General features: G+C 47.4%; 1 protein-coding gene across 1 annotated transcript in view; it reads left to right on the top strand.

The window, feature by feature from the left end:
- Positions 1-276: 276 nt before the first annotated feature.
- The window catches only part of RFC2 (replication factor C subunit 2), a 35,484-nt gene continuing 20,924 nt past the window's right edge, over positions 277-14,836 (top strand). Inside the window, exons 1-5 of the mRNA XM_039460740.2 lie at positions 277-440; positions 5,449-5,518; positions 7,962-8,003; positions 8,908-9,014; positions 13,337-13,438. Coding sequence (XP_039316674.2) covers positions 334-440; positions 5,449-5,518; positions 7,962-8,003; positions 8,908-9,014; positions 13,337-13,438 — 428 coding nt within the window. The 5' untranslated portion in view covers positions 277-333. The remainder of the gene's footprint in view (positions 441-5,448; positions 5,519-7,961; positions 8,004-8,907; positions 9,015-13,336; positions 13,439-14,836) is intronic.

Below are 14,836 nucleotides of genomic sequence, written 5' to 3'. Positions count from 1 at the left end.
GCGTTTGGCCGCAACGCCCCCAGGCCCTGCTCCTCCCACGCCGCCGTGGAGCGGATCTTCCATACAAACGTCCGCTTCGACAGCGACCTGCTTTCTCGGAAGGCGTCGCGGTCAGATCTCGCCTTCCCGCCGCTCCCAGGCCGGACGCCAGGTCTCCAGTAGCAACCGCGGCCTCCAGCGATGGCCGCCCGGGCACGGCCGGAACCCTCTGCGCAGGCGCGGAGAGGCGCAGGCACGCGGCTTCCGCTCGCGCACGGCGGAAGGCAGGGGGCGGGGCTTGCGTGATGCCGTCCCGGGACGGGCGTTCGGGTGGCGGGAAGAGGAGACGCGAGAATGGAGGTGGAGGCCGGAGGTGGTGGCGCGGACGAGCGGGACGACCAGGACCCTGCCCCTGCCTCCAGCAAGGCCCCTGGGAGCGCCGGCCACTATGAGCTGCCGTGGTGAGGCCCCAGGCCGCGAGGAATGGGCGCGTTTGGATGTGAGGGTGGGCGAGTGGCGGGCCGTGCTCCGAAGAAACTCGGGGGCCATGGGCTTGTTCTGGAGGATTCCGAGGGAGGAAGAGGCCGCAGGTGGTCGGTCTAAACTCTGCGAGCCGAGTCTCGCTCACAGCAAAGCTTATGACGATTAGGGCTACCCCGGGTGGCCACCTGCTCTGACCTAGTTGGTTTTTCAAAAATTTTGGTGCTTAGTAGTGTATGATGACCTAGTGTTTTTAAAAACCTCAGGCTGTTAAAAAAATACTGATTACATGCGGAAAATAATATTTTGACTACTAGGTTCAGTAACATTTACATTTAAAAATTTAAAAGGCGAGACCCGGATCTTGCAGTGTTGCCCAGGCTGGTGCCCAACTCATTGGCTCTAGTGATCCTCCTGCCTCAGTCTCCCAAGTAGGTGGGACTGCAGGCATGCACTACCAAGCCTGGCTAATTTTTTTTTTTTTGAAATGGAGTCACATTCTGTCGACCAGGCTGGAATGCAGTTGAACCTGGATTCAAGCGATTCTCCTGCCTTAGACGCCCTAGTAGCTGGGATTCCAGGCGTGAGCCACCACACACCCTGCTAATTTTTGTATTTTTAGTGGAGACGGGGTTTCACCGTGTTGGCCAGGCTCTTCTGGAACTCCTGACCTCAACTGATCCACGCACCTTGGCCTCCCAAAGTGATTACAGGCGTGAGCCACCGTACCTGGCCTAGGCCTGGGGTTTTTGTCTAGCCAGCCATGTACTTGGTTCATGTCTGCAGAAACTGGCAGGTAAGGGATGAGAAAGGGGCTTGGTTGCACCCACGTTGTCATACCAAATGATGTCAGCGCTGTGTGGTGGGCCTCTTGTGACACGCAGATGGGGTTGTGGCACGGTGTCACATTGATCCAGATGGCCTACGCTGGCCCTGCTCCAGCAGCAACAGGTGTTTTTCTGTTGTGGCAGGTTTGAAGCCTTTGCTATGCAATTCTCACGGCCTTAACTTTTTTTTTTTTTTTTTTTGAGATGGAGTCTCACCCTGTTGCCCAGGCTGGAGTGCAGTGGCACAATCTCAGCTAACTGTAACCTCCACCTCCCAGGTTCAAGCGATTTTCCTGCCTCATCTTCCAAGTAGCTGGGATTACAGGCACCTGCTATCATGCCCAGCTAATTTTTTTTTTTTTTATAATAAGAAAAATAAAGAAGAGGAAGAACGAGAAAGAGAAAGAGGATGGGGGTATTGCTTTATTGCCCGGGCTAGAATGCAGTCTAAATATGGGTATGCCTATAATTGTCCTTAATAATGGAGACATAAAAGAAAATGAGGGAAGAGAGTAACAAACAAGGAGCCAACCAACATTTCGTTTAAACTTCTTCTTTTTTTTTTTTTTTTTTTTTTTTGGAGACAGAGTTTCGCTCTTGTTACCCAGGCTGGAGTGCAATGGCGCGATCTCGGCTCACCACAACCTCCACCTCCTGGGTTCAGGCAATTCTCCTGCCTCAGCCTCCTGAGTAGCTGGGATTACAGGCACGCGCCACCATGCCCAGCTAATGTTTTGTATTTTTAGTAGAGACGGGGTTTCACCATGTTGACCAGGATGGTCTCGATCTCTTGACCTCGTGATCCACCCGCCTCGGCCTCCCAAAGTGCTGGGATTACAGGCTTGAGCCACCGCGCCCGGCCTCCTTTAAACTTCTAAGTTGATATGATGCGGTACTGATAAGAGTGTATACCCTGTGTATTTAAAGTGGAGAGTTCTATAAATGTTAATTACGTTTACTTGTTCCAGATCTGAGTTCAAGTCCTGGATATCGTTGTTAATTTTCTGTCTCATTGATCTGTCTAATATTAATGTTGAAGTCTCCCGCTATTATTGTGTGGGAGTCTAAGTCTCTTTATTAGTCTTGTATGTCTGGGTATTCCTGTATTGGGTGCATATATATTTAGGATCTTTAGCTCTTCTTGTTGTTGCATTGATCCTTTTATCATTATTGAATGTCCATCTTTGCTTCTTTGGATCTTTGTTGCTTTAACGACTATTTTATCAGAGGCAACAATTGTAATTTCTGCTTTTTATTTATTTTAGCTGTTTGGTTGGTAAATCTTTCTCCATCCCTTTTTTTGAGTCTTTGTGTATCCTTGAATGTGAGATGGGTCTGGACGCAGCATACTGATGGGTTTTAGTTTTTTATTCAAATTGCCTGTCTGTCTTTGGATTGGGGGATTTAGTCAAGTTAAATTTAGAATTAATAATGATAGGCCGGGCACGGTGGCTTAAGCCTGTAATCCCAGCACTTTGGGAGGCCGAGGCGGGCGGATCACAAGGTCAAGAGATCGAGACCATCCTGGTCAACATGGTGAAACCCCGTCTCTACTAAAAATACAAAAAAAAAATTAGCTGGGCATGGTGGCGCGTGCCTGTAATCCCAGCTACTCAGGAGGCTGAGGCAGAAGAATTGCCTGAACCCAGGGGGCGGAGGTTGCGGTGAGCCGAGATCGCGCCATTGCACTCCAGCCTGGGTAACAAGAGTGAAACTCCGTCTCAAAAAAAAAAAAAAAAAAAAAATTAATAATGATATATGTGAGTTTAATACCATTTAATATTAGCTGGCTATTTTGCCCATTAGTTGATGTAAATTCTTCATTATATTGATATTCTTTACTTTTTGGTATTATTTAGAAAGGCTGATACTGTTTGTTCTTTCTATGTGTAGTGGTTCTTTCAGAAGCTCTTGTAAAGCAGGCCTGGTGGTGATGAAATCTCTGAGTGCTTGCTTATTCACAAAAAACTTTATTTTTCCTTCACTTGTGAAGCTTAGTTTGGCAGGATGTGAAATTCTGGGTTGAAAGTTCTTTTCTTTAAGGATATTGAATATTGGTCCCCACTCTCTTCTGGCTTGTAGGGTTTCTGCTGAGAGATCTGCTGCAAGTCTGATAGGCTTCCCTTTGTGGGTAACCTGACCTTTCTCTCTGGCTGCCCTTAGTATTTTCTCCTTTATTTCAACCCTGTTGAATCTGACGATTATGTGCCTTGGGGTTGCTCTTCTTGAGGAATATCTTTGTGGTCTTCTCTGTATTACCTGGAGTTGAATATTATCTTGCCTTACTAGGTTGGGAAAATTTTCCTGAATAATATCCTGAAGCGTATTTTCCAGCTTGGATTCATTCTCTTTGTCACATTCAGGTACACCTATCAAGCGTAGATTAGGTCTTTTCACATAGTCCCATATTTCTTGGAGACTTTGCTCGTTCCTTTTTATCCTTTTTTCTCTAATCTTGTCTTCTTGTTTTATTTCATTGAGTTGGTCTTCGACCTCTGATATCCTTTCTTCTGCTTGATCAATTCGGCTGTTAAAACTCGTGCATACTTCACGTAGTTCTCGTATTGTGTTTTTCAGCTCCATCAATTCACTTATTTTCCTCTCAAAATTGTGTATTCTTATTAACATTTCGTCAAACCTTTTTTCAAAGTGCTTAGTTTCTTTGGATTGTATTAGAACAAGTTCTTTTAATTCACAGAAGTTTCTTATTATCCACATTTTGAAGCCTGCTTCTGTAATTGGAACACACTCGTTCTCCATCAAGCCTTGTTCCGTTGCTGATGAGGAACTGGGATCCCCTGCTGAGGGAGAGGCGTTCTGATCTTGGGTATTCTCAGCCTTTTTTGGCTGTTTTCTTCCCTTCGTTGTAGATTTATCCATCTGTGGTCTTTATAATTACCGTCTTTGTAATTGGGTTTCTGAGTGGACGTCCAACTTATTGATTCTCAGCGCCGAAATCTGAGCAACCCTCTGCGCCAGCTAAATCAGCAGCGTTAAGAGTGATGGTGCTTTTCTGACTCTGCACCGAGAACCGACGCTCCGAGGCGCCGGCAAAACCGCCTCGCCTGTCACAAGAGTTGCGCTGGCGACCCATGGGGCTCCTCCACTGGGAATCTCCTGGTGCGTGAGCAACAAGAATTCATGTAAAGGTGTGGCGTCCTCTCGTTCTTTGCGCTTTCACTGGGAGCTACAATCCCAAGCTGCTAGTGATCAGCCATCTTGGATCTCTCTCAATTTTTGTATTTTTTTTTTTTTTTTTTTTTTTTTGAGACAGAGTGTTGCTCTTGTTACCCAGGCTGGAGTGCAATGGCGTGATCTCGGCTCACCGCATCCTCCGCCTCCTGGGTTCAAGCAATTCTCCTGCCTCAGCCTCCTGAGTAGCTGGGATTACAGGCACGCGCCACCATGCCCAGCTAATTTTTTGCATTTTTAGTAGAGACGGGGTTTCACCACGTTGACCAGGATGGTCTCGATCTCACGACCTCGTGATCCACCCGCCTCGGCCTCCCAAAGTGCTGGGATTACAGGCTTGAGCCACCGCGCCCGGCCTAATTTTTGTATTTTTAATAGAGATGGGGTTTTGCCATGTTGGTCAGGCTGGTCTGGAACTCCTGACCTCGTAATCTGCCCACCTCAGCCTCCCAAAGTGCTGGGGTTACAGGTATGAGCCACCATGCCAGCCCCCCTTAAGTTCAAGTGGCACTTGGACATCTTACTACATTTTATTTGTTTATTTATTGAAACAGAGTCCTGCTCTGTTACCCAGGCTGGAGTGCAGTGGTGTGATCTCAGCTCACTGCAACCTGTGCCTCCTGTGTTCAAGCCATTCTCGTGCCTCAGCCTCCAGAAAAGCTGGGATTAGAGACACGCACCACCACGTTTGGCTAATTTTTGTATTTTTAGTAGAGATGGGGTTTCACCATGTTGGCCAGGCTGGTCTCGAACTCCTGACCTCAAGCAATCCACCTGCCTCAGCCTCCCAAAGTACTGGGATTACCATGCCGGGCTGTCATCTTACTACATTTAAAACCTGCAGCCATTTGGCATAGTTGTACTGAATGTATATAATTTTCCGACAAAGCTCTTGGGATGGCCTGTAAGTACTTTTTTGGGGGGTAGTGGAAGATAACCGTGTCAACATTTTTATGCATTTTCTTCATAGGGTTGAAAAATACAGGCCAGTAAAGCTGAATGAAATTGTCGGGAATGAAGACACCGTGAGCAGGCTAGAGGTTAGTGGCTTCTTATTTGTATTTATTTATTTATTTTTTGAGACAGAGACTTGCTCTGTTGTCAGGCTGGAGTGCAGTGGTGTGATCGGGGCTCACTGCAACTTCTGCCACCTGGGTTCAAGTGATTCTCCTGCCTTAGCCTCCTGAGTAGCTGGGACTACAGGCGCCCGCCACCACGCCCAGCTAATTTTTGTAGTTTTAGTAGAAAGGAGGTTTCACCATGTTAGCCAGGCTGGTCTCTATCTCTTAACCTGGTGAACTGCCTGCCTCGGCCTCCCAGAGTACTGGGATTACAGGCATTAGCCATAGCACCAGGCCTTACTATTCTTATTTTTTTGAGATGGAATCTTGCTCTGTCACCAGGACTGGAGTACAGTGGCACGATCTTGGCTCACTGCAGCCTCCGCCTCCCAGGTACAAGCAGTCTTCTGCCTCAGCGTCCTGAGTAGCTGGGATTACAGTCGCCCGCCACCATGTCCTACTAATATGTGTGTATTTTTAGTAGAGACGGGATTTCACCATCTTGGCCAGGGTGGTCTTAAACTTCTGACCTTGTGATCCAACCACTTCAGCCTCCCAAAGTGCTGTGATTACAGGCATGAGCCATCAGGCCCAGCCAAGTGGCTTTTTAAAAGATTGTCTAAGGCTGGGTGCAGTGGCTCACACCTGTAATCCTAACACTTTGGGAGGCTAAGGCACGCAGATCACTTGAGACCAGGTGTTTGAGATCAGCCTGAGCAACATGGTGAAACCAGTCTCTATGAATTTAAAAATCAGCTGGGTGTGGTGGCATGTGCCTCTAGAGTCTGAGCTTCAAACCATGCATGGTGGCAAGTGCCTATAATCCCAGCTACTCAGTGGATGTCTTGAGCCCAGGGGTTTGACGCTGCAGTGAGCTATGATCATGCCACTGCACTCTAGCCTAGATGACAGAGCAAGACCCTTACTCTGAAAAACAAAGAGTTTGGGCTTCATAGTGAGGACAGAAAGGGGTCAAGGATTTCAGTAAAAATGTTTTTTCCTTTTTGAGACAGAGTTTCACTCTTGTTGCCCAGGCTGTAGCACAGTGGCACAATCCCGGCTCACTGCAATCTCAGCCTCCTGGGTTCAAGCAATTCTCCCAGCTCAGCCTCCCAAGTAGCTGGGATTACAGGCATGCAAAACCACGCCCAGCAAATTTTTTATCTTAGGTAGAGACTGGGTTTCTCCATGTTGGTCATGGTGGTCCCAAAGTCCTGACCTCAGGTTATCTACCTGCCTTGGCCTCCCAAAGTGCTGGGATTACAGGTGTGAGCCACCATACCAGGAAAATGTTTTTTTTTTTTTTTTGAGACGGAGTTTAGCTCTTGTTACCCAGGCTTGAGTACAATGGTGCGATCGTGGCTCACTGCAGCCTCTGCCTCCTGGGTTCAGGCAATTCTCCTACCTCAGCCTCCCGAGTAGCTGGGATTATAGGCACGCCCCACCATGCCCAGCTAATTTTTTGTATTTTTAGTAGAGATGGGGTTTCACCATGTTGACCAGGATGGTCTCCATCTCTTGACCTTGTGATCCACCCGCCTCGGCCTCCCAAAGTGCTGGGATTACAGGCTTGAGCCACCGTGCCCGGCCTCAGGAAAATGTTTTAATAGGTGTGTACTTCAGTAAGGTGGTTGTGGGTACAGGATGGGAAGTGGATTTGAATCGGGCAGGATTGGAAGCAAGGGGATGAGTTAATGGCCCATTATGGCAATCAGACAGATAATGGGCTTCAGAAAATGATAGCGGGGCTGGAGAAAAGTAAAGGGCCCTGGAGATGAGGAGGAGGATGAAGCCCTGGTAATGGAGGTATTCGGGGTGAGAATGAGGCCAAACCAAGATGATGGCGACCTCAGCTTCAGGGCTTGGACAGTCCACAATGGGAAACACGGGTGGGGCCTCAGGTTTGTACAGAAGAATGAAGTGTTGAGTTTTGAAGATGCCGGGGTGAGGACCTCAAAGAAAAAAAGAAGTGAGCATTCCATGAGCCACCCAGTCCTCATGGAGAAATCTGTAGCCACGTTTGCTATATATGCTGTGTGGCTGGGGAGAGTCAGCTCCTAAAGCTTACAAATTAACCAGGTTTTGTGGGGTTTTTTTCCTTTTTAAGACAGGATGTCACTCTTGCCCAGGCTGGCGTGTAGTGGTGCAATCACAGCCTCCTGAGTAGCTGGGAGTACAGGCGCACACCACTACACTTGACTAATTTTGCTTATTTTTGGGGGAGACAGGGACTCACTATGTTGCCAAAGCTGGCCTCTAACTCCTGGCCTCAAGTGATGCTCCTGCCTTGGCCTCCCAAAGTACTGGGATTACAGGCATGAGCCACTGTGCTCAGCCAAGTTTTAACCTGCGTGTTTATTCTTTTTTCTACAGTCATCCAGAAGCAAGTTTTAACCAGTTTTAATGATCATTTTCACTTTAGGTCTTTGCAAGGGAAGGGAATGTGCCCAACATCATCATTGCGGTGAGTACGCAGCCCTGGGCCTGTTGAGCGTGACAGTGTCTCCTCCTGCTGCCCAATGAAGTGCTTTCTTGTGCACAGTGTTCCGTCCGCAGACAGCCCCGCACCGTTCCCCGGGCAAAGGGAAGTGTTTCACTCAAGTCAGTTGGGAGGCCTGGAGTTGGTTGCTGTGTTTTTTTTGTTTTATTTTTTTGATGGAGTCTTGCTCTGTCGCCGAGGCTGGAGTGGTGCAATGGCACGATCTTGGCTCACTGCAGCCTCCGCCTCCCAGGTTCAAGCGGTTCTCCTGCCTCAGCCTCCTGAGTAGCTGGGATTACAGGCATGCGCCACCATGCCCAGCTAATTTTTTGTGTTTTTAGTAAAGACGGGTTTCTTCATGTTGGTCATCTGGTCTTGAACTCCAGACCTCAGGTGATCTGCCTGTCTCCGCCTCCCAAAGTGCTGGGATTACAGGTGTGAGCCACTGTGCCTGGCCCTTTTTTTTGGAGACAGCCTCGCTCTGTCACCCAGGCTGCAGTGCAGTGGTGTGATCTCAGCTCACCTCAACCTCCACCTCCCGGGCTTCAAGTGATTCTCCCACCTCGGCCTCCCGAGTAGCTGGGACTACAGGGGCACGCCACCACACTCAGCTAATTTTTGCATTTTTTAGTAGAGATGGGGTTTTGCCTCATTGGCCAGGCAGGTCTCAAACTCGTGACCTCAGGTGATCTGCCTGCCTCGGCCTCCCAAAGTGCTGGGATTTCAGGTGTGAGCCACTGTCCCTGGCCAGCGCTGTTGATCTGTGTGTGCTGTGGGTGGGATGCGAGGGTTAGAGGGGACGGAGACACAAACAGTGGTGACCAGAACACAGGAGCCACCTGCGGTCCTTCTGGTGGTTTGAAGCCCTTACTGGAGATCTCATTCCCAGGGCCCACCAGGAACTGGCAAGACCACAAGCATTCTCTGCTTGGCACGAGCTCTTCTGGGCCCAGCACTCAAAGATGCCGTGTTGGAACTCAATGCTTCAAATGATAGGTAGGTCTGAGTCAGGGCGGCAGGGTGGCGGGTGTTCTGCGCTGAGAATTGTTACACAAGCAGCCTTTCTCAGCAGTGGACTGTATTCGAAGTTGGCCTTGCCAGCTGTGTGATTTCCTCCACTCCTTCCCAGTGAAAGAGCATAAGAATTCCTCACTTGTTGATGTGATGGTTTATTTTTATTTATTTATTTATTTTTTTTTTTGAGACGGAGTTTCGCTCGTTACCCAGGCTGGAGTGCAATGGCACGATCTCGGCTCACCGCAACCTCCGCCTCCTGGGCTCAGGCAATTCTCCTGCCTCAGCCTCCTGAGTAGCTGGGATTACAGGCACGCGTCACTACGCCCAGCTAGTTTTTTTTTTTTTTTTTTTTTTTTTTTTTGAGACGGAGTTTCGCTCTTGTTACCCAGGCTGGAGTGCAATGGCGCGATCTCGGCTCACCGCAACCTCCGCCTCCTGGGCTCAGGCAATTCTCCTGCCTCAGCCTCCTAAGTAGCTGGGATTACAGGCACACGCCACCATGCCCAGCTAATTTTTTGCACCTTTAGTAGAGACGGGGTTTCACCATGTTGACCAGGATGGTCTCGATCTCTCGACCTCGTGATCCACCCGCCTCGGCCTCCCAAAGTGCTGGGATTACAGGCTTGAGCCACCGCGCCCGGCCCAGCTAGTTTTTTGTATTTTTAGTAGAGACGGGGTTTCACCATTTTGACCAGGATGACCTTGTGATCCACCTGCCTCGGCCTCCCAAAGTGCTGGGATTACAGGCTTGAGCCACTGCGTCCAGCCTATTATTATTATTATTATTATTATTATTACTTTATTTTATTTTTTTTTTTGAGACGGAGTTTTTGCTCTTGTTACCCAGGCTGGAGTGCAATGGCGCGATCTTGGCTCACCGCAACCTCCACCTCCTGGGTTCAGGCAATTCTCCTGCCTCAGCTTCCTGAGTAGCTCGGATTACAGGCACCCGCCACCACGCCCAGCTAATTTTTTGTATTTTTAGTAGAGACGGGGTTTCACCATGTTGACCAGGATGGTCTCGATCTCTCGACCTCGTGATCCACCCGCCTCGGCCTCCCAAAGTGCTGAGATTACAGGCTTGAGCCACCGCGCCCGGCCCTATTTTTATTATTTTTTAATTCATATTTTTAAAAACTGTTTTTCGGCCGGGCGCAGTGGCTCACGCCTGTAATCCCAGCACTTTGGGAGGCCGAGGCAGGTGGATCACGAGGTCAAGAGATCGAGATCATCCTGGCCAACATGGTGAAACCCCGTCTCTACTAAAAATACAAAAATTAGCTGGGCGTGGTGGCGCGTGCCTGTTATCCCAGCTACTCAGAAGGCTGAGGCAGGAGAATTGCTTGAACCCTGGAGGCAGAGGTTACAGTGAGTTTGTGCCACTACACTTCAGCCTGGAGCCTGGTGATGGAGGGAGACTGTCTAAAAAAACAAACAAACAAACAAAAAACTGTTTTTCTTGGCTGGGTGTGGTGGCTCACACCTATAATCCCAGCACTTTGGGAGGCTGAGGCGGGTGGATCACCTGACATCAGGAGTTTGAGACCAGTAGGGCCAACATAGTGAAATCCGGGCCAACATGGTGAAATCCGGTCTCTACTAAAATTACCAGAATTAGCTGGGTGTGGTGTCGGGCACCTGTAATCCCAGCCACTTAGGAGGCTGAGGCAAGATAAACACTTGAACCCAGGAGAAGGAGGTTGCAGTGAGCTGAGATTGCACCGTTGCACTCCAGCCTGAGTGACGAGCAAAACTCTGTCTCAAAAACAAAAACAACAATTTTTCTCTTTTTTCAAGTTTAAAAATTTTTGAAGAGATGGGGTCTCACTGTGTTCCCCAGGCTGATCTCAAACTTAGCCTCCAGCAGTCCTCCTGCCCTGGCCTCCCCAGTTGCTAGGACTGTAGACTCACGCCACCGTGACAGCTAATTTTAATGGTGGGTTTTTTGTTTTTGTTTTTTTTGATTTAAAAAAGATGGGGTTTCACTATGTTGCCCAGGCTGGTCTTGAACTCCGGGGCTCAAGTGATCCTCCTGCTTCAGCTTCCCAGAGTGCTTCAATTACAGGCGTGAGCTACCGCGCTGGGATATTCAGCCAGTAAATATAATACAAAATTCCAAAATGTGAATAAAAACCATTTCTGGTCTCAAGCATTAGGGATAAGGGATACTCAGCCTGTGTATGTAAAATGCATGGAAGGTTGGCCAGGCATGGTGGTTCACATCTACAATCCCAGCACTTTGGAAGGCTGAGGCAGGTGGATCTCTTGGGTCCAGGTGTTTGAGACCAGCCTGGGTGACATAATGAAACCCATCTCTGTATAAAAATAAAGTGTACTGAGGGATGTGTATAAGTTAATATGCAAATACATGCCATTTCATATAAGGAACTTGAGCATCCGTGGATTTCGGTGTCTGAGGAGGGGCCTTGCACCAGTCCCTGGGAACACCAAGGCACAGCTTCATGCTGTTCACTCCTTGATTCTTCAGTTGGGAAAATGTATGGAGGATATTGTCATCTGAAGATTCGTAGTCTGAGATTTTGCTTATATGGTCAGTTTTACCATCAGCAGAGTCTAGAATGTTGCCTTTGGTGTCTCTGCAGTTCTTTTTTTGGAGACTAGAGTCTTGCTCTGTCACCAGGCTGGAGTGCGGTAGTGTGATCTCGGCTCACTGCAACCTCTGCCTCCTGGTTCAAATGATTCTCCTGTCTCAGCTTCCTGAGTAGCTGGGATTACAGGCATTAGCCACCATGTCCGGCTAATTTTTGTATTTTTAGTAGAGATGGGGTTTTGCTGCATTGGCCAGGCCGGGCTTAAACTACTGGCCTCAAGTGGTCTGCCTGCGGTAGCCTCCCAAAGTGCTGGGATTACAGATGTGAGACACCATTCTCGGCCTACACTGCAGTTATTTCCTGATTCATCTAATCTTTAGGAAGAGTCCTCTCAATTTTTTTCTCTGTGCTGTTGAGGGTGGAAAATGAAAAATTTTGAATTCTCAGCTGTGGTCAGTGAAAGTTTACAAGATAACAAAAGTGTTATATCTGAACCTCTTACATCTTTTGAAAGATAATGTGAAAAAAAAACATTTTCCACAGGAGAATAAAAAAAAAGATAATGTGATATCTCAAGCAATGCAGTTAAAAAACTGAAAGACGAGGCACTGTGGCAGTCTGTGTTGTTGTTGTTTTTAGCAGGGTCTCTGTGTTGCCCAGGCTAGAGTGCAGTTTGGCCATCATGGCTCACTGCAGCCTCAGCCTCCCTGGCTCCAGCGATCTTCCTGCTTGGCCCTCTGGGTAGCTGGGACCACAGGTGCACATCACCATGCCCAGCTCATTTTTATTTTTTGTAGAGATGGGCTTTTGCCATGTTGCTCAGGCTGGTCTTGAACTCCTGAACTCAAGTGAAACCCCCAACTCGGCCTCCCAAAGTGCTGGGATTATAGGTGTGAGCCACTGTGCCTGGCCGACAGTCGTTTCTTTTCTTCCCACTGTTCTATCATTCTAGGCAATTCCACCATTCTTTCATTTTCTTATTTTAACTTTTTTAGCATGGTTGAGAGTAATTGATAAATTATGATGAATTCATTGCTAGGATGATGAAATGGCCAGCTGTTTCAAAATACAGGAAGAGTGAGGTCACTAAGACTCAGAACGCATCTTAGATTACAAAAAGATCAAGTGGCCACTGCACTCCAGCCTGGATGACACAGCAATACTCTGTCTAAACAAAACAAAGTATATATTTTCTTTGGGTTCCCCCTTCCCCCCGAGATGGAGTCTGGCTTTGTTACCCAAGCTGGAGTGCAGTGGTGTGATCTCAGCTTACTGCAACCTCCATCTCCCAGGTTCAAGCAACTGTCCTTCCTCAGCCTCCCGAGTAGCTGGGATTACAGGTGCGCACCACCACACCCAGCTGATTTTTGTGTTTTTAGTACAGATGGGATTTCATCATGTTGGTCAGGCAGTTCTCAAACTCCTGACCTTGTGATCGACCGCCTTGGCCTCCCAAAGTGCTGGGAGCCACCTTGCTGAGCCTTTTTTGTTCTTTGAAAGGCTTCCAAGAAAGAATAATAGTCATAAAAATTTCAGTCCTCATAAATACTTACAATTGCCCCCAAAAAGAAACTCAAAAATGGAAATTGGGTTTTGTAGTCCCTGATAACGCTGATTGTTTAAAAGTCCTCCTTAAGGCAACTGGATTAGTCTCAGAAGGTGCCAGTAAAAACCTGTTGTTCTCTGCTCAGATGTGCTTTATAAGTAAAAGAAAATAATAATAAAAAAAAACCCCTTTTCTTCTTTCAGGGGCATTGATGTTGTGAGGAATAAAATTAAAATGTTTGCTCAGCAAAAAGTCACTCTTCCCAAAGGCCGACATAAGATCATCATCCTGGATGAAGCCGACAGGTAGAGTGCTTTGCCAAGTATATTTTGACCTTGATCTTTAAGTCTCTCTTTGGGCTTTATTCAATCAGGATAAAAAGCACTTTCGTAGATTTGCTTTTATCTTCAACAAGCAGTTTCATAGGGGCCTGTGCGTTAAATCTTGGCTTTATTAAGTAACTTCTCAACATTTGTCTAAGATAGTTAATGTGCTAGTTTCAGCATCTCTTAAATTAATAGTTTAAAAAAATTTTTTTTTTTTTTTTGAGATTGAGTCTCGCTTTGTCACCCAGGCTGGGGTGCAGTGGCACTATCTCTGCCCACTGCAACCTCTGCCTTCCAGATTCAAGCAGTTCTCCTGTCTCAGCCTCCCGAGTAGCTGGGTCTACAGGCATGCACCACGACATCCAGCTAATTTTTTGTAACTTTAGTAGAGATGGGGTTTTGCCATGTTGGTCAGGCTGGTCTCAAACTCCTGACTTCAGGTGATCTGCCTGCCTCAGCCTCCCAAACTGCCGGGATTACAGGTGTGAGCCACTGTGCCCAGCCTGTAAAATTTATTGTGGTTAAATATACATAATTAACCATAAGATAAAATTTACCATTTTAACAACTTTTTTCCTAAGAAATTTTTTTTATTGCACCTTAGGTTCTGGGGTACATGTGAAGAACATGCAAGATTGTTGCATAGGTACACACGTGGCAGTATGATTTGCTGCCTTCCTCCCCATCACCTGTATCTGGCATTTCTCCCCACGCTATCACTCCCCAACTCCCCACCCCTCACTGTCCCTCCCCTTCCCCCCCCCACAGACCCCAGTGTGTGATGTTCCCCTCCCTGTGTCCATGTGTTCTCATTGTTCAACACCCACCTATGAGTGAGAACATGCGGTGTTTGATTTTCTGCTCTTGTGTCAGTTTGCTGAGAATGATGGTTTCCAGGTTCATGTTCCTACGAAGGATACAAACTCATCATTTTTTATGGCTGCATAGTATTCCATGGTGTATATGTGCCACATTTTCCCTGTCCAATCTGTCATCGATGGGCATTTGGGTTGGTTCCAGGTCTTTGCTATTGTAAACAGTGCTGCAGTGAACACTCATGTGCACGTGTCCTTATAGTAGAACGATTTACAATCCTTTGGATATATACCCAGTAATGGGATTGCTGGGTCAAATGGGATTTCTATTTCTAGGTCCTTGAGGAGTCGCCACACTGTCTTCCACAATGGTTGAATTAATTTACATTCCCACCAACAGTGTAAAAGTGTTCCTATTTCTCCACATCCTCTCCAGCATCCGTTGTCTCCAGATTTTTTAATGATCGCAATTCTGTTGTGAGATGGTATCTCAATGTGGTTTTGATTTGCATTTCTCTAATGACCAGTGATAGTGAGCATTTTTTTCATGTTTGTTGGCCTC

The sequence above is a fragment of the Saimiri boliviensis genome, chromosome 20 (genome assembly GCF_048565385.1).
Source record: "Saimiri boliviensis isolate mSaiBol1 chromosome 20, mSaiBol1.pri, whole genome shotgun sequence".
NCBI lineage: Eukaryota > Metazoa > Chordata > Mammalia > Primates > Cebidae > Saimiri > Saimiri boliviensis.
Note: the sequence above shows the minus strand (reverse complement) of the source record. Positions and strands in the feature narration are given on the sequence as shown.